The sequence below is a fragment of the Pituophis catenifer genome, unplaced genomic scaffold, assembly GCF_029215685.1.
Source record: "Pituophis catenifer annectens isolate HBS135680 unplaced genomic scaffold, rPitCat1.0.hap2 SCAF_1, whole genome shotgun sequence".
In the NCBI taxonomy this organism is placed as follows: domain Eukaryota; kingdom Metazoa; phylum Chordata; class Lepidosauria; order Squamata; family Colubridae; genus Pituophis; species Pituophis catenifer.
In genome coordinates this window covers 171514135-171537453 of record NW_027256881.1, presented here as the reverse complement: position 1 = coordinate 171537453, position 23319 = coordinate 171514135, and the positions used below count along the sequence as shown (strand labels likewise).

Here is a 23319-nt window from a genome sequence, read left to right as displayed (position 1 = left end):
GTCCTTCCAAGGTCAATAGTCTTGTATTCTGCAATACACTCCACTCTTTCATCCATGACAAGGTTGCTGCCTGATAGTACAGTTCCCAATTTGGTAGTCCAAAACCTCCTCTACTTCTTACAGTGGGGCAAAAAAGTATTGTCAAGTTCTCCCACTTAAAAAGATGAGAGAGGCCTGTAATTGTCATAAGTAGACCTCAACTATGAGAGACAAAATGAAAAAACAAATCCAGACAATCACATTGTCTGATTTGGAAAGAATTTATTTGCAAATTATGGTGGAAAATAAGTATTTGGTCAATGGTGGTCAATATCAAAAGTTCATCTCAATACTTTGTTATATATCCTTTGTTGGCAATGACAGAGGTCAAACGTTTTCTGTAAGTCTTCACAAGGTTGGCACACACTGTTGCTGATATGTTGGCCCATTCCTCTGTGCAGATCTCCTCTAGAGCAGTGATGTTTTGGGGATGTTGCTGGGCAACACGGACTTTCAACTCCCTCCAAAGATTTTCTATGGGGTTGAGATCTGGAGACTGGCTAGGCCACTCCAGGACCTTGAAATGCTTCTTACGAAGCCACTCCTTCATTGCCCGGGCAGTGTGTTTGGGATCATTGTCATGCTGAAAAACCCAGCCACGTTTCATCTTCAATGCCCTTGCTGATGGAAGGAGGTTTGCACTCAAAATCTCATGATACATGACCCCATTCATTCCTTCCTGTACACGGATCAGTCGTCCTGGTCCCTTTGCAGAGAAACAGCCCCAAAGCATGATGTTGTCCACCCCCATGCTTCACAGTAAGTATGGTGTTCTTTGGATGCAACTCAGCATTCTCTCTCCTCCAAACACGACGAGTTGTGTTTCTACCAAACAGTTCTACTTTGGTTTCATCTGACCGTATGACATTCTCCCAATCCTCTTCTGGATCATCCAAATGCTCTCTAGCAAACTTCAGACGGGCCCGGACATGTACTGGCTTAAGCAGGGGGACACGTCTGGCACTGCAGGATCTGAGTCCCTGGCGGTGTAGCGTGTTATTAATGGTAGCCTTTGTTACGTTGGTCCCAGCTCTCTGCAGGTCATTCACTAGGTCCCCCCGTGTGGTTCTGGGATTTTTGCTCAACGTTCTTGTGATCATTTTGACCCCACGGGGTGAGATCTTGCGTGGAGCCCCAGATTGAGGGAGATTATCAGCGGTCTTGTATGTCTTCCATTTTCTAATTATTGCTCCCACAGTTGATTTCTTCACACCAAGCTGCTTGCCTATTGCAGATTCAATCTTCCCAGCCTGGTGCAGGTCTACAATTTTGTTTCTGGTATCCTTCGACAGCTCTTTGGTCTTCACCATAGTGGAGTGTGACTGTTTGAGGTTGTGGACAGGTGTCTTTTATACTGATAACAAGTTCAAACAGGTGCCATTAATACAGGTAATGAGTGGAGGACAGAGGAGCCTCTTAAAGAAGAAGTTACAGGTCTGTGAGAGCCAGAAATCTTGCTTGTTTGTAGGTGACCAAATACTTATTTTCCACCATAATTTGCAAATAAATTCTTTCCAAATCAGACAATGTGATTGTCTGGATTTGTTTTCTCATTTTGTCTCTCATAGTTGAGGTCTGCCTATGATGACAATTAAAGGCCTCTCTCATCTTTTTAAGTGGGAGAACTTGCACAATTGGTGGCTGACTAAATACTTTTTTGTCCCACTGTATATCCTGCATCATTTTCAAACCAATTCTTGCTTTTTTCCCTTGCTAAATGTACATATGTATTATTTTATTAAGTTCCTCAAAGTATTTCTTTTCCAATTTTATCGGAATTGTCTGAAATAGATACAATAATCTTGGCAATATGTTCATTTTAATTGTTGCTATTCTTCCTACCAAAGATAATTGCAAATTCTTCCACTTTTCCAGAACTACTTGGATTTGCTTCAACAGTTTATGGTAGTTATCTTCCTTAATTGTTGCACATCTTGCTTTCAGCTGTATCCCTAAGTATTTGACTTTCTTCACTATCTGAATATCTACACTTTTTACTAATTCATTTTTTTGTTTTTTGTGAGATTTTTAACTAGAATCTTAGTTTTCTCTTTATTTATTTTTAGCTCTGCCACTTCTCCATATTCTTCTATTTTTTTTATTAATTTGGGCCCTGTTTTGAATGGATCTTCCAAAATAAAGGCTAAATCATCTGCAAACGCCTATAGTTTATATTGTTCCTTTTTAATCTCCATGCCTTTTATCTCTGTATCTTGTCTAATATTTCTATTTAATACTTCCAACGTCAATATAAATAGTAATAGAGATAGTGGACATCCTTGTCTTGTGCCTTTCATAATCCTTACTTTCTCCGTCATCCGTTACTTTCTCCTATCACTTTTGCAGTTTGCTCTCATTAAATCATTTTAACAAATATCTCTCTAAAGTCCATCTTTTCTAGCATAAATTGCCAATTCATGTTGTCAAACGCTTTTTGTGCATCTAAGAAGATCAACACCATTTGCTTCTCTCAATGTGTTTCATAACAGTGGTGAAATCTAAATTTCTTTCCTACCGGTTCTGTGGGCGTGGCTTGGTGGGGGTCATGTGACTGGGTGGGCATGGCTATGTGACTGGGGGATCAAAAGACAGAAACTCACTAACAATGTCCTGCTGGAGCAGGGTTTGACTAGATGACCTCCAGGCCCCTTGCAGCCCTGATTATCCCCTAAAGCTGCATCTAGTGCCAGGTTTGTAGTCCTTCCGTCCTCTCCTTTTTCCTTCCTTCCTCCCTCCCTCCCTCTCTCTCTCTCTCTCTCTCTGGGAATCTCTTGAGGGAAGCCTGCTCTGAACAAAAAAGAACCCCCCCCCCATTTTTGGCCTACAACCCCCCCCCCATTTTTGGCCTACACCCCCTTTTTTTGGCCTAGCAGGCTTCAGGGAAGCCTGCTGGGAGGAAAAACAGACCTCCTCCATGCTGTACCCCGTAAAAAAAAAAGTTCCGACGATCGTGTGCCACAACTATGATCATTGGAGCCTTTTTTTTTACCTTTTAAAAGCATTTTTTTAGTACCGGCTCGGGTGAATAGGTAGTAAAAAAATGCTTTTAAAAGTAAAAAAAAGGCTCTGACGATCAGAGCTGTGGCGTGCGATTGTCAGAGCCTTTTTTTAACCTTTTAAAAGCATTTTTTTACTACTGGCTCGAGCGAATAGGTTGTAAAAAAAATGCTTTTAAAAGTAAAAAAAGGTGCTGATGATCACAGCTGTGGCGTGCAATCATCAGAGCCTTTTTTTAACCTTTTAAAAGCAGAAAGTAATGTCACCGGGGTGGGTGGGCAGAGACTCGCGACGCCATCACTACAGTTTCTCCGAACCACCTGCCACAATTGCTATCGGATCGCTTGATCCGATCCGAACCGGGATCATTTCACCCTTGTTTCATAATACTCCAAGATGTTCAGAATTATTCTCATATTATCTTTAATTTAGGTAAAAAACTTTTTTGATCTGGATGTATGAATTGGTTTAAAACCTGTTTCAGTCTTTCTGCAATTATTGACGCAAATATTTTATAATCCACATTTAACAAGGATTAGTCTGTAGTTTTTTATTTGTTGTACCTCCGCTTCTTCTTTCGGTATAAGGGTAATATATGCTTCCATTCATGAATTCGGTACCTTTGCCTCTAACAAAAGTTTATTGAATACTTCCAACATTGGTTTGCTTAAAATTTCTTGCAATTCTTTATATAGTTCAGCTGCAAGACCGGTCGAGGTGTCTTCCCATTTTTTTTGCCTCTTAATTGCTTCTGTAACTCCATCATAGTTATATATTCATCTAGTGCTATTTTGACTGCTTCAGGTATTTTAGGTATTTTAGCTTTTTCCAAATATTATTTTATTTTCTCTTCTGATATTGACTCTTTCTCATATAGCTTCTTACAATAATTTTGGATCATTTGCTTTTTCTCTTCATTTTGGTATTGAATTTCTCCTTCATTGTCCATTAATTTGTCTATCAATTTCTTTTTCTCTCTCTCTTTTTTGCTTGTACACCAGACATCTTCCTGGTTTGTTAGCATTTTCAAAAAAAGTTTTGTTTAGCACTTTTAATTTTCCGTGCTAATTGTTCTTTTTCCATTAAACTCATTTTATGTTTCATTAAGGCCATTTGATTATTTCTTTTTTTGTGGATCTTTTTGTAATTCTAACTCAAGTATCTTATATTCTTCTTATAATATTCTTTGATTTTGTTTCTTCTTTCTGCTTTGCTTCCCTCTATATGTTATAGCTATAGCTCTAATATATTTTGTAATGATGTTTCTTCTTTTCTATTCTCTTTGAAAAAAAAGTCTAGTTCTCTTCCCATAAATTGAATACATTCCTTTTCTTTTAATATTTCTTGGTTCAGTGTCCATCTCGATATTCTTTTTTGTCTTTTCCATATAACTTTTATTGGGTTGTGGTCTGCCCAAGTGCTTAATTGAATACTGTATTTCTTGTACATTAGCTTTCAATTCTGCTGTCATCCAGATCATATCTATCCTTGACCAAGACGCATGTCTGTTTGAGTAGAATGAATATTGATTTTCTTTGGGATGCATTTCTCACCAAACATCTTGAATAGCTATTTCTTCCGCCATTCTTGAAAAGGCTTTAGGAAGTGTTTTTCTTGCCTTTTTATTCACTTTTCTATTTTATAGTCCTTTTCTACATGCATGATTGCATTAAAGTCTCCCAGAATACAAATGTTATCATAATCAAGTTCTGCTATTTTATTATGAAGTTTTCTATAAAAATCCTCTTGGTTGGCGTTTGGTGCGTATATTGCTACCAAAAGCATCAATTTGTTATTCATCATTAATTCCACCATCAAAATTCTGCCTTCCTCATCTGTAAAAAACTTGTTTAGCGTTTATTGTTTCTTTTGTATATATAAGGCTATTCTCTTTTCTTTTGTAGTGATAAAGCGATATATAACTTCCCAATTTTAGGGTATTCCAATACTTATGTTGTTTTTGTGTGTGTGTACTTCTTGCAAACAAATTATTTCCATTTTTTTTCTGATCTATGAAAAATCTTTTTCCTTTTTATTACCAAATTCAGTCCATTTATATTGATTGAAATTAATTTGAATTCTTCTTCCATAGTTATTTGTAAATAGGATTTGTTGTTCTAGTCCAGCGGTTCTCAACCTGGGGGTCACGACCCCTTTGGGGGTCGAACGGCCATTTCACAGGGGTCTCCAAAGCCCTCTCTCGCCCTCCCACGCCTTCACTCACCCTCACCCTCTGCCTCTGTTGGATCGCCCGGTCGCCGTTCGCTTACCCTGCCCACTCCCAATCTATTGCTGCCTCCGGAGTCCCAGCTGATGGCTAGAGGGAAAAAAAACTCTAAATTCTTGCCGTGGGGCTTCAAAGAGCTAGCTGCAAAGACGTAAATTCCTGGAGCAGATTTTTTTCCCCCTAGCTATGCTGAAAAAGCGAAATTGAAAGTAAGCAGGCTGCAACGTGACAAAATGAGGCAGAGAGATTTCTTTTTCTTTTTCCTCACCAAAAAAGGTAGGTGCAAAACTGCAAACAATGGGAAATTTAGGGCAAAAGAGGAGAGTTCAAGGGAATTGTAATAATTGAGATACTATTAATTGTATATTGTGTTGAAAGCAGAAATGGTTAAGTTGTGGTTTGGAGGAATATAGGGGGGAAATTATTTGGTTTATTATTATTGGTAAATATAATTAATTGATTTGTAAGAAATTGGATTGCATGGAAATAATTGGAATATTCATGTTCATATTGATTAATATACAAAAAAGATAGTTATATAACTAATTGATTTATATTAAAATGTTGAATTTGTATTAAACAACTGTATTACATAATTAACCACTGTGAGGATGGATATAAAAATAGATGACAATGCGAAGGGGTATAATATAGAATAGAAGAGAAAAATTGAATTTGATTAAGATTAGAGATGAGGATGAAGGGTAATATTGTTTTTTTAAAAAAATAGATGAATAAATATGGCAAAAAGGAAATATAGAAATTGTAAATTTAATTGAAATGACTAAATACTGTGTTGGAAGAATATCCTTCTGGGTTCTGCTCCAAGTGGGGAAAAAGACACTGGAAACATGGAGACTGCTTGGAAAGATGGTTTAATGGTGGCTTGATGGGGCTCATTGTGTTAGTTTCTGTTGCTATTGTGTTGCAAATGTCCTTTGACAAAGGATTGACTTTCTGCCTCTGGCCCATTAACAAAGGGTGGGGGGCAGGAAGGTGGGAGCTGCTTTGTCTGTAAAATATGCTTCTCCATTTCTCATCCAGATAGGGAAATATAATATTCTGCCTTTTTAATATTTCCCAAAATATTTCATTCTTCTAGGAAAGGGGTGGGTGCTAACCTCCTACAACTGTTTAAATTTGTGAACCGGCCAAATACTCTGGTCAAAGAAAATATGTTGTATGTTTGTATGTGTGTTTCTAATTATTGTTATTTATTGCTATTTGTTGTCTTTTATTCTTTAAAGTTTAACAATTCATTCTTTATCTTAATATCTTTATATTTGTTTGGGGTTGGCTTTCTTCCCTTTCATCTTTTTTATTGTACAGCAATCTTTCTCCTCAAACCTACCACCTCTGTCTTTTCTTTCTTTCTTACTTTCTCTTCCCCCCCTCTTCTTCTCCCTAAGCTCTTTCTTTCTCTTTCTCCTCCTCTCTTCCTCCCTCTCTTACCTTCACTCCTACTCTAATTTCCCTTCCCTTCTCTATTGCTGTATCCTTTTATGCATATGGACTACTCAGAGGGCTGAAAAAGTTATTTTTGACTGGTCCTCGCGCTTTTGACCAGTCCTCGAATTTACGATTGTCTTCACATTTTACGTTTTTTGCCCTATCTTATACCATGTTGAAGAGAAGCAGTTGTGAAATGAGTGACATGGTTGTTAAGAATGCTGCACAGGCATAAATGTGAGGATGGTCATAAGTGTGAGGACCAGTCAAAAGTGCGAGGACCTGTCAGAAATGACTTTTTTCAGCCCTCTGAGTAGTCCCTATACATATAGCCATGGCCACCCAGTCACATGACCAGGTAGCCACGCCCACCCAGTCACATGACCTCCAAGCCACGCCCACAAAATAAGCCACGCCCACAGAACGGTAGTAAAAAAAATTAGAACCCACCCTTGGTTGGGGGTCACCACAACATGAGGAACTGTATTAATGGGTCGTGGCATTAGGAAGGTTGAGAACCACTGTTCTAGTCGTTCTTATCTCTCTTGGTTCTTTTGCTTTTGCTCCCTCTCTTAACGCTGTTTCCTCCCAATCTCTTTCATTGTCTTTTCTTTGCATGCTCTTCTCTTCCTTCCCTTCTTCTCGTTGTCTTGGCTCTTCTTTGTCACTTATTCTCATTTCCTCTTGCATTCCAAAATATTGCTCATAAAATTGCTCTGGTTTCTCTTTGGAGTCCAGTCTATGTCTTTGTTTCCTCCAAGTCACCAATATTCCCTCTGGAATCAACCACCTGAAGTTTGCTCCGTCCTTGATTAGTTTGTTGTGGCCCCGCCCTCTGAGCCTATCCCATCGGAGGAAGAAAGCTCCGAGCATGAGGAAGAGGAGTCAGCCAGGCCTCCCTCTCCAGGCCCCTCCCCTCTGGCACTGTCTCAGGTGCCGGCCGAGGGAGAGGAGATTAGCAGGGAGACAGGTGTCTCGGATGAGAGTGAAGGAGAGACATCATTCCTGGACGCACGCCTCCAAAGGCGTGATAAACGATTGCAGCAGCTCAGGAGGCGTGCTAGGGATTAGAACTGAGTCACTGGACCACACTCCAGAGACTATATAATAGAGGGTGGTGGCCAGTGATCCCTGTGACGAACAAAAATAAACCTTGGATAGTCACTAAAGCCTCGTCCGAAACTGCTGAGAGGAATATTAATTCTGTTGGACTCTTGTACGCTGAGTATATTATCTTTCTGTTTTCTGTGGAAATAAAAGCACTTGGCAGACGGTGTGTATATCGCTGCCAAGTTGGAGATAAAGACCTGGGTGTGTTCCAAGTGCTTCCTTAACCCTCGGCTGGCTGTGTTTGTGTGTGTGTGTGGACGGGGACAGATCATAGTTGTCCTGTTAAAAACTGATATTCTCTCCTTATTTCTCTTACTCTTCTCGACACATGTTTTAATACTACGATTTCCTTCTCCTTCTATTTTAATGGGTCGTCTCTCGCTATTTGTAAGACTTCTGCCTTCATTGCTTTTTTTGTGAATCTCACATGGACTTCTGTAGGCAGTTTATGTCTTGCCACATATCTGGTATTGACTCTAAATATCTCATCAATATTTTCCAATATTTTTTCTTTAGCTATCTCTAAGGCTCCTGTCAATAACTCTGCCATTATTTCCGGTAGATGTTCTCCTTTTTCTTCCTCCATATTCTGAAATTGCAAATAGAAGTCAGCCCATTCTATCTCCAGAGAAATTATTGTTCTCTCTTTGATTTTATCTGCCAATGTAAGTTTATTATCAACTTCATTCGTTTTTTTTCTACATGTTCAGCCTTTTCTTCTACTTTCTGTATATGTTGTTCATTCTTTTCCATCATTTGCTGAACTTTTCCCAATTTGTCTTCTACTTTCTCTAATCTGTCATCTACTTTCCCTATTTTTTTCTTTAACTTCTTTAAAGTCATCATGCAGCGCTTAGATCATTTCTTTCAGTTCTGACTGTATTACATTCATTTTCTCTTGTTGAATTAGAGCAGGGGTCCTCAAACTTTTTGAATAGGGGGCCAATTCCTCAGACCCTCAGATTGTTTGGGGGCCAGACCGGCTGAGTGGGTGTGGCTAGGTGGTCATGTGACTGGGTGGGCATGGCCAATTTAGCAGTCCATTTTGCCTTTGTACTTGCTGTACTTGCTCAACCCAAGGAATCTATTTACTTAAGACCCCCCCCCCCCAAAAGGGAAAAAGAGTGCAAACTTTCTTGCCACTTGCCTAACTTCATTACAACAGCAGCTTCAGGCTCCTTAAACTAGGCCATTACAAAAAAGAATAAAACAAACAGTATTTCCTTCAAAATAACTCCTGATCATATGTTTCAGATGACCTGTGAGTGCCTGCCAGCAGGGGAGGCAGCCAGGGAAGGAGACCAGCCTCCTTTTTTGAATTATTTGGGATTACAGGGCAAAGTCTTTTAAGGCTGGAGGAGAATTCAGAAACTGATTTGCTTTTTGCCACACTTGTGCATGTGTATACACACACATGAATATCTACCAAAATTGTTCAGCAACCAATTTGGTGGATGTACTTTATATATGGCAAGAATCAAAGCAGTGGGTGAATTCTCCTTCAGGCATTATACTGAAGTTGCATTTGAATTCGTGTTAGCCAACTTCAGCTGATTTTGAAAAAGCTAGAAGACATGGAGACATATCCCCCACCCACCCACTTTTAAAGGGCTACTTTAAAAGCAGCCCCTCCCCTACTCAACTCACCGGCCCTGGATCATATGGCAGTGAAAAGCATTCTGAAAGGCTGTTTCTAAATCATTTTAAAGACTTTTAAAGCACTACTTTACAATCTGGAAGCTGCTTTTCAAACCAGCAGCAACCCCTCCCCTACTCCCCCCCCCAGTTATGTGGCTGCTTTGCCTGCAGAAGAGGAAGCAGGCAGCACCCCCTCCCTTACTCACCCACCGGCCCTGGATCACGTGGCTGTGAAAAACACCCTGAAAGGCAGTTATAAAAGCATTTTTAAAGTGTTTTAAAGACTTTTAAAGCACTACTTTACATGCTGGCAGCTGCTTTTCAAGCCAGCAGCAACCCCTTCCCTACTCACTCCACCCTGGATCACGTGGCTGCACTGGTGAGATCACCCCTCAGTCAGCTGGCCCTCCCCCCCACCCTTCGGCCTTACCTTTGATAGCAGCATGTGATCAGCATTGCAGCTCAACTGGTAAAATAACTAACCAAAAGTGCAGCTGGAGTGGATGATCACTGGAAGATAAGGCCGATGGTGAGGGTTGGGGGGCGGGGCGGGGCGGGGCTGAATCCCACCACTCAGCGGGCTGGATACTTTGTATTGGCAGGCCATATCCGGCCCGCAGGTGTAGTTTGAGGATGCCTGAACTAGAGCAACCAAGGTCTTCTGTCCCTTGAAGTTGTTGAAGAGGTCACTGATGATAATGATGAAGCTGTTGAAGAGGTTGCTGATGATGAAGCTGTTTTCCTCATAATTAATATTTCTAATCTACCATGAAAGGAAATAAATCCAAGACTTCCAATAATTCAAATCTCTTAACTCCCCTTCTTCTATTTATTATTTATTATTTGTTGCTTTCTTTGGGTTCTTCAGACCCTAATCCTTTAATATCCAGCCACAAGGGATATTAAATTGTAATCTACTTAGGCCCACCAAACCCAATTATTTTTTAATTGCCTTGGGGGGGGGGAAGGAAAGAGAAAGAAAAAAAATCACAAGTTTCACAGAGTTCACAGAGCCAGAGAAAAGGAAAAAAAAGAAAAATAAGAGTCTTTTTGCTATCAATGTTCCCTTTGAGTTCCAAGAGCAAAGCTATTTGATAATAAGTTTCACTCTATCTCAATTTTGGGTTCCAGTCAGACCAATTTGTACTGCCAAGATTATTTCTAATAGTCACTTATCGTTGTTTATACAGTTTCTCAAGGTTGTCTCTACAGCTGCAACTGCAGTTCCCAATCTCCACTTCCAACTTCTGCCAGTAGATGGCACTTTGGCTCTGCTGTTCTCTCTTCTCTTAGCTCTTTCAGATTATATTTCTGGTTCAGTCTTTAAACCAAATAAAATAAAATAAAATAATAATAATAAAATAAATAAAATAATAAAAGAATAGAAACAAAAGGCAGTTCAGCTTTTCTGATTTTTATGGGGTTCAAAAACTGTATACAATCCAATAATATATTTGTGTTGTGGCCCGCCAGCGGCCTGCGCAGATCGTGGCTGATCCCGACGACGAGGCTGGTGTGGTGTCACGCCAGCAGCCTGCGTAGCCAGCGCTCGCGTCGGATAGCGAGGAGGCCGAAGAGGATGTGATGCCAGAGGCAGAGACTCAGCCAGGGCCTTCAGAACCTCCCGAGGCTCCTTCCAGTGGAGAGAGCGAAGTGGAGGAGCCTCTCCTCAATGCTCGGGCACACAGGGCTGCCAAAAGGCAGGAGTGGCTACTCAGGAGGAGGAGGTCTACTCTCTTAGTCTATTTAAGTTGCACGCAGCTAGTGCTTTCTTGCTAGAAACAACGTCTCATTACTACAGAGCATCTTGGAAAGCAAGCGACTTCTCATATCTGGTTTTCTGGTCTGGTTGCCAACCTTTGTCGGACTTTGTTCTTAATAACTTTGATAAGGGACCCTTTGCACGGGAAGCCTGCATTCTTGAAAGGGGTTTGTTTGGAATTAAACAGTGTTTGCAAAGCTTGGTGTGTGTCTCGTTCTCTGGGAATCCGAAGCTGGGGCAGAACAATTTGAGATATCTAATCCAGTTTATAGTATCTAATATTTTCACTCCTTCTTAAAAGTTCCTCCAGTCTCACTTCCTGTTTTAGAGCAGCTCAAAAATGCTCTCCTCGCTGCTGCACAGAGTGGTGGAAAAAAATAAAAACAAATCCACCTCCTTCTTGGAGTCCCACTTCCACCTGCTATTTCCCAGGGAGATTCTTAGTTCTACTCCTAATAAAAATTGTAAGTTGGAATTCTCTCACCCAGATCAATCACACTGACAGTCTCTCACTTCATCTCTTCTCTTCTGTGGCTGCCCCAGCTTTGGTCCGGTACGCAATGTCCTTCGTTTCCATTCTGTCGGGTTTAAGATCCTTCTCTGAACCAATCGGAGTTTGTAGGCTCCCTGAACTCAGCAGAGCATGCTCTTTTTTTCCTCACCCCTTCAGGGTGATTCTAGCCCGAAAGAACCATCCCAGCAGATGGATTTGGTGCTATTCCCCCAGGAGCTTCCAGGAGATGCATCTTCTTTGCCATGATGCTAGCCACACCCCTCAAAAGGCCCTAATTCTGATTGAGTCTAACTTGGGTACCCTTCAAATGCTTTTATGGGTAGTCCTTGACTTATACGACTTATACGACCACAATTGAGCTCAAAATTTACTTAGCAAGACTTAAGTGAATTTTGACCCATTTTATGACATTTCTTGCTACAATTGTTAAGTGAATCTGGCTTCCCTATAGACTTTACTTGTCAGAAGGTAATTACATGAACCCAGGTCATAAATACGATCCAATTGCAAAGTGGCTGAATTTTGATCACGTGATCATGTGGAATGTCAGCCTCTATGATGCTTGCTTGTTATCTGCTGCTGTAGTAATGGGGCGGGAGGTTGGCATTTGGGAGGGGGATGTGAGCTGGAGAGAGATTGCCTTGTGTGAACAAATAGGGAGGAAAGGTTTTCCTTTCTTGAGTTTTGAACGGAGGCACGCCTGACATTAAGCAAGATCTGCTTTATCAGCCATCCCGGAGAAAACTACCATGTGAGCTGAGCAAAAAATGTCTAATCAAGGCAGCAACCAAGAGGACATGGGAGCTACTGTCTTGACTGCCCCCACCCCCAAGTCCCGCTGAAGCTGGGAAGCTTCGGAGTGGATGTCTGAATTGTAGATGAAGGAAAAACTGGTCCGAGCCAAATAGTCACTGGGCGTAGGCTGGATGGAGGCTCCGGAGGAGATTCCCCCCCCCAGGTAACAGCTGCTAGACACCGGTGTGGAGAGGTGGCCTGGCTAGGCGAAGCTGACAAAGAAGACCTCCTGCTGACTCAATCCCTGCATCTTCTGCAAGAAGCTCTTGAAAGTTGGAGAACACGTGAAAGGTATGCCTTAACTGCGCGTGAGGAGGCTGAGCAACTGGGGGGGAAGGCAGAAGCCCCTGGATAACCAGAGAAGATTCCTAGAGCTCGGCCAGAGTCAGTGCAGGCTGCAGGAACTAAAGTGGCGGCTGCAGCCCAGCCCCCCCAGTGGGGGGGTAGTCCCCCGGAGACGCCAAATTCCAAAGTTTCCTCATCTAGCAGTAAAATATGGAGGAGATCCCAAGGCTTTGGGATTCTTCCTAGCCCAAGTTTGGAATTGTATGTATGAGTATGGGGAGAATTTTGCTTCGGAAGCGGCAAAGGTGAGGTGTGTCACCATGGCCCTGGAGGGATCAGCAGCTGACTGGATGGTGGGCCTCCATAATGAGGATTCCCCACTGCTGAGAGATTACGACCGATTTATGACGGCCCTCCGAGTGCACTTTGATGACCCCTTAGCTGAATGAAAGACTAGAACCAGGATGAAAACCCTAAACCAGGGGCGGAGATTGGTGGCCGAATACATCCAGGAGTTTCGCGAGCTGGTTTGCCACACATGGAGGTGGTCTCAGATGGAATGTTATAAGGATGTCTACCAAATGAGGATGTCTACCAAAACTGCTGTTCCCAAACGCCCCCCCCCCCCCCCGAGACCTGCAGTGCTGGTATGTGTTGGCAGCCAAGGTGGAAATTGACCTAGCCAGAGATCAGTACCATGGGGGCCGCAGCTGGAACAAGCCTGCTCTGAAAGAGGCCCCTAGAGCTGCAAAAGGGGGGCCAGCATCCAAGCCCAGATCCATAGCATGCTTCAGATGTGAGAAGGAGGGGCACTGAGCTGCTAATTGTTTCACCCAGCCTGGCTCCAAGCCAACCATTGCTGGAGGGAAGAGAGCTGAGAAGCTGCCACCAAAGAACCACGAAATGGCCCTGAAAGGTGTGGAAGTAGTAGAGTTCGCTTCTCCAGGCCTGGAGGAGTTGGAAGCTCCGACCACCCCGGGGGGACAGTGAAACCAAATCCGAAGATGACCCCCTTGGTAAGTCAGCACGGGGGCCCCATGACCATTCTGGTGGAGTTAAGGGTGCCTTCATCAGGCGTCCATGGGAAGATGCTAGCCCCTTTGGAATCTGGTTGTACTAGGTGCGTAATCAGCCCAGAGGTGGTGGAAAAAATGGGACTGAGACTGAGGACAATGAAAGTGCCCATAGCGTTTTGCCAGATGGGGGGGCAGCCCATTTTGTGACTGAACCAGTTGAGATGCGGATGGGGGACCACCGAGAGACTGAGTTTTATCGTAGCCCCTGGAACGGAACGGCCCCTCTTGCTCAGATTACCCTGGCTCCGGAAATGGAACCCTCATGTGATTTGGAGGAAAGGGGTGTTGCACATCCACTCCACCCAGGAGGGGAAGGAAGGGGGAAAACCCCTGTGCATAGCCAAAGCCGGGAAGGAGCTGGCAGCGGCAGTGAGCAAACACATTGCTGGGGAGGAGAAAATCCCTAAGGAATATTGGGACCTCAGGGAAGCATTTAGCGAGAGGGCTTCAGATGTACTCCCACCCCATTGCCCCATGGACTGCAGTATAGAAATCCTCCCGGGGTGAAACTCCCTAAACCAAAGATCTACTCTATGACCCCTCTTGAGCTGGAGGAATTGCAAAACTTTATTGATAAAAACCTAAAACGGGGTTCATCCAACCAGCTAGGCCACAAGTGGCCACCCTGGTGTTGTTCTGTGGGAAAAAAAGATGGCTCTCTTCGCCTTTGTGTGAATTACAAAAATCTCAATGCCATTTGCATGGAAAATGTTTACCCATTATACCTGATGAAGGACATGCTAGCTCATCTGGCCAAGGGGAAGATTTTCACTAAACTGGACTTGAGAGAGGCTTACTACCGAGTTCAAATTAATGAAGAGAATTAGTGGAAAACAGCCTTCAATTGCCCTTTGGATTGTTTCCAGTTTTGGGTGCTCCCGTTCGGGCTACGGGGGGCACTGTGTTCATGCAATTGATAAATGAGGTGCTGCATGAACATCTTTACAAGGGGGTCCTGGTTTACCTAGATGACATTCTTAGTTATACTGAAACCATGGAGAAACATGTGAAATTAGTGCGTTCAGTCCTGAAAAAACTCAGGGCTGCTGAAATGTATGCCAAATTGTCAAAGTGCGAATTTCACCAGACTAAAATTGACTTTGGGTTGCATGAGGGTATTGAAATGGACCCAGAGAAAGTCCGGGCAATCAGAGAGTGGGCGGCCCCACACACCCACAAGCAGCTGCAAAGCTTTCTAGGCTTTGCTAATTTTTATCGTCAATTCATTCCCTCTTTTGCTAAATTTTTTTTTGCTGAAGCAAAAAGGACGACTCAGGAGTAAGGCCAGAAGATGATTGGCCACTCCCATAAGGCTTAAAAGACCAGCAACGAGCCATTGAGTTCTTTGTAGAAAAGCAACGTTGATTCCAGATTCTTGAACTTTGTGGGGGTTTTGCCAAGAAAAGCCTTTGGCAGGTTACCAAAGACATCAAAGGTTGGTGATAAGACCGACAGACTGGTTATGAAGAATTTGTTTTGGACTAAACTGAGAATGAATTAATTCTCAGCTGTTTTAATAAAATAAGTTTGTTCAGGATTTAATTGTATTTGGTAATCGGTCACAACACCGATGATTCGAAAGCCGCTGGACACTTTGGGTTTGTGAAAACATTACACTTACACTTACTTAAACGACAGTTCTGGTGGCCATCTTTGAAAAAGGACACAGAGGCCTATGTTGCTAGCTGCCCTGTGTGCGCTTCATCAAAGAGACCACCTGGAAAGCCACCTGGATTACTCCAGAATGTTGCTAGCCCTAGTGCTTTGTGGAAGCAAATATCCATGGACTTCATCATTGAGCTGCCTGAGAGGGGGAAATACGGTCATTTGGGTGATCACCGTCTTAATTTCCAAGCAAGTGCATTTTGTACCCTATTCCAAGATTTCCTCTGCAAAAATGCTAGCTAAACTGTTTATTCAAAATGTGTATAGGTTACACAGGGTTCTAGAACACATTATTTTGGATAGGGGGGTAAAATTCAGCTCCCTCTTCTGGAGGGAATTCCTGAACTTGTAAAGTTCCGCTCAAGGCCTAAGGTCCGCCCACCACCCTCAAACTAACAGGGCCTGTGAATGCACAGGTTCTAGAGCAGTATCTTAGATGTTATGTAAATTATCAACAAGACAACTGGGCCGATTTACTGTCTTTTGCAGATGTCACTTACAATAATTCCATCCATAGTAGTACCGGTTTCACCCCATTCAAAGTGGTTTCTGGTCAGGATGTTGTGCCCATTCCGGAGCTGCTGCAAGAGAAGCCACACATCATTAGTGGATTGGATCGAGCAGCTTCAGTTTATCTGGCCTGTTACTCGTAAGGTGTTAGAGGAGGCTCATCGAGCACATAAGAAGTATGCTGACAAGAAAAGAGCTATGCCAAAAGATTACCAGGTTGTGGATAAGGTTTTCTTGTCCACTAAATACATACAGACTACCCAGAAGTCAAAGAAATTCAAAGAAATCCTAAGTATGTCAGGATTGTCAACCCGGTCACGGTTCAGCTAGAGTTACCAAAAACCCTTAGAAGAATTCACCCTGTGTTTCATGTCAGCTTATTGAAACCTGAACATACCTCATAACTCCGACCAAATCAACCTACCCCTCCTGTACCCCTGCTCATAGAAGATGAGCAGCATTTCGAGGTCAAAGAGATCCTTGATTCAAGGAAACATAGGGGGAAAGTACAGTATTTGTTGCCTGGAAACATTTTCCACCTTCTCATTCTGAATGGGTAAATGAACGAGATGTCAGAGCACCAAAACTTTTACAACTGTTTCACGCTAAGTATCCTAATAAGTCTTCTTATTGTAGAATATCTTGTATATTGGGTTGTTACGTTGTTTCTGTTTTGTCTTATGTTTTCTTCCAGGGCTAAATTCGGCCCTGCAGGAGGGCCGAATGTCAGCCTCTATGATGCTTGATTGCTATCGGCTGCCATAGTAACGGGGGGGGAGGGAGGTTGTCATTTGAGTGGGGGATGTGAGCTGGAGAGGGATTGCCCTATGTGAACAAATAGGGAGGATTGCTACTGTGTTCTACTGTGCAGCTGTATGGACTTATTTATGCCCAGTCAAGGTCAACCATCTGAGAATACCAGATGGATTAAAACACCTGAAGATGCTGCCCACATGACACCAATTGGGATGGAGATTGGATTACCCTGGGTCTTTGGGGGGAGGGATTTGGGGATACTTTCAATATGTAACTTTCGTGCCTTTTGCTTTAGATCTTGCTTTTCTTTTGTTGCTATCAGTTCAAATTCAGTAAAAGTATCTTTCTCTACAAACATGGAGTTGGAGTTTTCCTCCGTTTTGAATGGAGACACGCCTGACTGCAATGCAGTAGAATAGGCTGTTAACCCATTAGCATTATATTCCTCAGTACTCTCTCCATTACTTAATCCTGAGTTTACAAAGATTTCTAAAATGTCACTGTTTTATTTTTCCTTGAGTTATAGAAAGTTACTCTTGAAGAAGGATTCACAAAGCTTTTGCTTATTTCTATCTCTCTGTCTCCAACTGCGTTGGAAAATAATTTTGTTTTCATAATATAATTAAATAATTAGCCATTCCCATTAAACTCTTCCATAATTTCTGATTCAATAAAGACCACAAGCTCTAAATGGAAGCTTGTATTTTATCTATATTGTTATGAGCATGCAGTTGGGTTTTGCTGAGTATTCAACTTTTATTGGAATACCCTTTTTAACTGTTCTTACAGATTACAGATAGGGCTGAAAGTGCATTGAACAAGTAAATAAGGAAATTTTGCACCAGAGTTCAACAAGAAGCAACAATAATCTGAGCCATTTGTAGTCTAAGGGATTAGGTATGAGGTGAAAAGATATCCATGAATTTCCTTTTCATCGCAAGAGGTGAATCCTGAGAGTTGTTGTTTTGCATTGTGAATAATTGATTGCTTCCTCTTGAATATCTTGCAGCGGCTATAGAAAGAGTAAAAGGCAGTCAGTTTCCAAAGAGTCAGTTAATGTGCCATCAGTGGAAAAGCTCAGGCAGAAGCTCCCTAACAAATGTTCCCTTTAATGGTGTTATAGTATTTGTTTATTCTAAAAGGCCTGACAGAGGTTTGCAAAGTGAAACAACTGAATAATTATTTTCTGCTGAGTAAGCAGAGGCTGCTGCTGCTGTTACTGCTGCAGACATTGGAGGAGAGATATACCTTATCGAAAATAAGATAACTTTATAAATAAAAGGACTGAGCTAACAAAAGTTGAGTAGTGAGAAGGCGTGTCAAACTGAGTCACAGGTGTCAAACTCGGCGTCACATTGTCATCACATGATGTTTTGCTACTTTTTTTCCCTTTGCGGAGCAGAGGTGGGTATGGCCTGCATGTGATGCATCCGGTCCACAGGCTGTCAGTTTGACACCCCTGCCCTAAATTAATTTGTACTATTAACGTGGAAACCTATGATTTGAAATAATAAAACTCTGTCTACTGGCAATGCTGTAAGGAAAACAAAATAAATGAATATGACTCTACTGTCATGGCGTTTAGTGATACTGATATAATGAATAAGTATATACAAAGTTTTTCATATGCCTTTTAATTATATTGTTCCATGTGTTTTAGGTGATTGGAATTGGCGCAGGGCAGCAATCCCGTATCCACTGTACCCGCCTGGCTGGAGACAAGGCAAATTTCTGGTGGCTCAGACATCACCCACGAGTACTTTCCATGAAGTTCAAAACTGGAGTAAAAAGAGCAGAGATTTCCAATGCTATTGATCAATATGTTACTGGGACCATTGGTGAGGTAAAGCGCATAAATAGAAACAACTCTAAAATCATATGTGGACTTCGACTCCCAGAATTTTCCAGCCAGAATCGTGAGAAGCTCAGTTCCAGTTCTGGGAGTTGAAGACCACTCATCAAAGTTGCTAAATTTGAAAAACACTGATGCATATCATTACCATTTGTTTCTTTTTGTTTCTTTTTTTTTTTTTTAGTCGGCCACACCAAAGGCCTGGTTTTCTATATTTTTATTATTATTTGAAAATATACATCCATATTGTGTGTGAACAGAGTTGGTTCTGGATATCATTCATATTTATCTAATTTGCAATAACTATGTTAGTAATATCTATCACATTTATCAAATTTAAGCCTTATATTGTTTAATATATATATTTGTATATATCATATTGTTTAAACATACATAAACAAAAAATGCCTAACTCCTCATCTTTATCTCTATCTTCATCTCTATCTTTCTTGTTCAATCTAAACATTTTTCTATTGTATATAGGCAAAATTGGTTCTGCGTATCATACATATTAATCCAATTCTCACTAAAAATGTTAGTAATCTCTGTCACATTTATCAAATTTAAGTAATCTCATTATATTATTTAAACATACATGAGAGAAAAAAAACCTAACATCTGTAAACTTCTAATCTTTCTATTATTTTTATTCATTCTATAAAAAATTATATTCTAATATTTCCCCTATCTTATTTTATTTCTGCCTCTTTCAACTTACAACCAGGCTTCTTTAATATTTACCAGACAGTTCTTTCTATCCATCATCTCTTCTCCTCTTCTCCTCTTCTGCTTCAATTCTTATTCATTTTTTAATACGCCTCTCACAGCCCTTATCTTTATCTCTAACTGCCTTTATATCTTTCTTGTTCAATCTAAACATTTCTCCCAGTACAATCTTGTACTGCCAATTCTCCCAGATGTCTGCCCATGTCCCAGTTTCCTTATAAAAAATATCTTCCTGCCTTTCCAGTTGTTGATTTGTCTGTTTTATTTCCTTCGGTCTTTCAACCTTTATCAGCTGGTATGTCAGTCCTATTTTTTGCTCCAGTCCTTGATTTATTTGTTGATGTGGCCAATCCATCTGTTCTCTCCACTCCTTTTGCTTGCCATTTATCTGGTCTTCCTCTTCGTCGAGCTGTTGCTTCATTTGCCGATTTTTCTGAGCCATATTTTTCCCCTGTTCATATTCAATTTGCTGGCTTAACTTTAACCCTAAACATTTCATCTAGTCTTTCTGTTACTTCCACAGTTCATGGGCAGTTTGATCTTTATTCGTTGTTCTTTGCAAAATGTTTTCCATTTTCTCATCTATACCATTGATTGAATCCATAATATTTTGGAGCAACAAAGTCATCTCATTAAGGAATCCTCTCATTTCCACAGCTGTTCCTTCAACTCCAGTCATAATAGTAATAAAGGTGAAATAAACAATAAAGCCACAATCTAGTTCAGAAAGAGTCCAAAATTTCCAGTTATTAGTAGATGGAGCTCTCATCTCAAATTTCCATGCTGTCTTTTTTCCAGCAGGTATTTATTTCACTCAAAATCCATTTCTTTCAGAACACAATTATTTAAATGAGCCAGTTTCAACATTTACTCATCATACTCTGATGGTCCAAGGTATTTTCCAAGTTCTTTAAGTGTGTTCTGTGGTTTTAATCTTTTATTCTAGCTTCCCAGAGTCTCTTTTATAAAATGTTTTTCTTATTTCCACTTCTGGTAAGCATAGAACAATAAACAATTAAAAGTCACAGCCACCAAATTTCCAGGAATCAAGGAATTGCTTCCCTTTCATCAGCAGATGGCGCTCTCAACTTACTTTTCAGCATAGATCTCTTTATCAAAAATATTTTCTTTTGCCGCTTAAACAGTTATATTTTTAGAATATCTTCTCTAGGATTTTTTTTCCCCTTGGGGTAATTTTTAAAGAAAGGAAAAATCATCTCACCCAGAAACAATCTCTGTTCACTATTCTCTTCGCTCCTGCACTTTCTTAGGTGTTCTGGCTGTCCCCAGCTTCATGGCAGCCATGTTGACTGCTGCTGCTCTTCGGATGAGGTGGATTTTCCGGTTCAGGAAGGAAAGATGCGGCTCTCCTCGCCCTGCAAGATGCCCTCCTTTGCTTCACTACCCCTACAGGGTGGCTATGGCTTCTTTTGGAGCCCTCTGACGGGGAGACCTCAGAGCGTGGCCGCGAAGCTCACGGTCCTTGCTTCCGACGCCTCTGGAAGCACAGCCGAAAGTCTCATTACCACTTGTTTCTAATGAACCATGTTTCAAAACAAGAGTTTCAACCATTGAAATTTGTTCTTTTTTTCAAAAATATATTATGCATATCCAAAACAAGCTTAGGGATCCATTATCCCTAATGGTTGTGCTAGATTAGAATCAAATGGGAATGAGTACTTTTGAAGTTAGTCTGTTTTTTTAAAGGTTTGGGACATTGTTGGATATTACTTTTTTCTACACTGAGGGAGAATCTACAAAGTCTCCCTCAAAATCATTATTTTGTGCTGGTTCTGGTCCTTCATAGCAGCTAAATTCCAGAAGTGATAGGTAACTGGTAACTTTTGTCATATCTTCCTGGAAATTTTATTCATGTTTCTGTTTATTTAACATATCTTTGGAAGGATTACTAGAAGAGAATAATATTGGTAGCACCAGTTTTATAGCTTTTCCATATCAGTCCATAAAGGCTGTTGATGTTGCTAATCACTGAGATTTTGTCTGGACTGCATAAAAATGTGTCTGCTTTTTTAAAATGATGATTGAGAACATGCTAAATATGGGTAATCTTGAGGTACAATTGTAATGAAGCCTACCCATTATGGTTGTAACATTAACTGAATCACATTAAATAAACAAATCCCATCCCTCCCCAATTCATATGTTATGTCGAATGCATGGGTAGTTAAGTGCACATGGGGTTCCTCAGGGGTAGCGAAGACCATGGCCTCCAGCATCTCAAGCATCCTTCCACCCACTGAGATACTGTATCTCATGGTCGCTTCCCACCCCATGGTGTCTCCACAGCTGCTTGTGCCTTCATCACATCAACCCCCCATTAGCAATCACTTTTGAAGTTTTCCAAAGCTCACTGCATGACTGGGCCATGCAGTGGGCAACTTTTTCTCAGATGCTGGCAAAGCTGTTTTTTCCCCTCACATCTTGTGTTCTTACACTCATTTTTGCACACAGATGGAATCATCTGTAAGAAGATCTGTCATGTCCCTGTAAGCCACCTTTGGTTCCAGCCTGAGCAGTGCCACAGGGCCCTCTTTGTGCTGCTGGGTAACTGATTTAAATGAGCTGCTTTGCAGATTGCAGCCCAAAAGCTAGTTTGAACTGGAGGACGCGGGAGGTTGGGCAGCCAGCCAGAATGGCAGCGGAAGAATTGAGTCCCTCGCTGTTGCCAGGGATGGCCGGACCCCTCACAGCGAGCCAGGTCAGAGCAGCCACCAAGCGCCATGACTGGGAGCCCTGTACTGCCCTTGTTTGCTCACCTCTGATGCCTTGGATGCTTGAGCCTAGGCATCACTCCTTGGCAGTGGCGGAAGGGCACTCCCATAGCTGCCCGCATTCCCATGAGAGTCCCCTCCCTCAGGGAGATCCATGCAGCTGCAGAAGCTTCCCTGTCTGCCCAATCTTCTCTGCAGCATCCGCAGCAGGCTGAACCAGAGCACCAAGCTCTCCATTTCTGTCTCTGTGGCAGTGCAGTTGGTAAGGTTCGGGCAGAAGAAATGGAGAGCTTGGCACTCTAGTTCGGACTGCCGCATGTAATGTGTGCAAAAACAAATGTGTGTAAGAATGCGAGATCTAAGAAAAACCTCCAGCTTTGACAGTGACTGAGAAAAAGATGGCTGCTTTTCTGCTGTATGGCTCAGCATGTTCTGAAGCTCTGGAGATCTTCAAAAGGTAAGAGTGATTGGTGACAGGGTGCAGAGGAACATGTGGAACCCAATGGGCTAGGAAAACAGGCCCAGTGCTTGTTGAGACCCAGGATGGGGGGTATCTCTGTGGTCTGCCGTAAGGGCAATTTACATAACTTCGGGACCAGGAAGTACTTTTGGCAAGGATATCATAAGTTTGAACCATTGCTAAGTGAACTGTCATAAGTACCAATTACTTAAACTAGTTAAATTTCGTTTGAGAAAGGAACCCTTTTGTAGAGCCATCACCAATGATTGAAGACAAAAACATTCTGCCTGGATTAGCCTTAGAGCAATAAAGATGCCTATTTATGTGAAATCTAACTTGGCTATAGCAGATGCAAATTATTGTAAGACACATATTTGTGGAACTCTTTTGAAAATATTTGGGAAACTCATGGATATTCCAAAGGCTTTTGATCAACATTATCTTTTTCACCAATGTTTTGTGATTTCCCCATTAGGACCTACTACCATACCCCTCCCTTCCTTACTAACATTGTCCTCGGGGGCCAGGTGCAGAGTCCTAAAGAATATTGTGCTTCCTGGAGTGTACATGAGCCTCAGGTCTTTCCAAATATATTCTCCTCTGAAGAAAGCACAGGGGTACCTGCCACGGCTTATGGCTTGGCTTAACAATTCATTCTTTTTCCCCCCAAGTTTTTTATTTTGTAACATATAAAAATTCAATTTTCAATTAAACAGTGTGTTTTCT

At 41.6% G+C, this 23319-nt stretch overlaps 1 protein-coding gene across 1 annotated transcript in view; it reads left to right on the top strand.

The window, feature by feature from the left end:
* ATIC (5-aminoimidazole-4-carboxamide ribonucleotide formyltransferase/IMP cyclohydrolase) overlaps positions 1-23319 on the top strand; it is an 85219-nt gene that overhangs the window by 53477 nt on the left and 8423 nt on the right. Inside the window, exon 14 of the mRNA XM_070933191.1 lies at positions 18484-18666. Within this exon, the coding sequence (XP_070789292.1) occupies positions 18484-18666 (183 nt within the window). The remainder of the gene's footprint in view (positions 1-18483; positions 18667-23319) is intronic.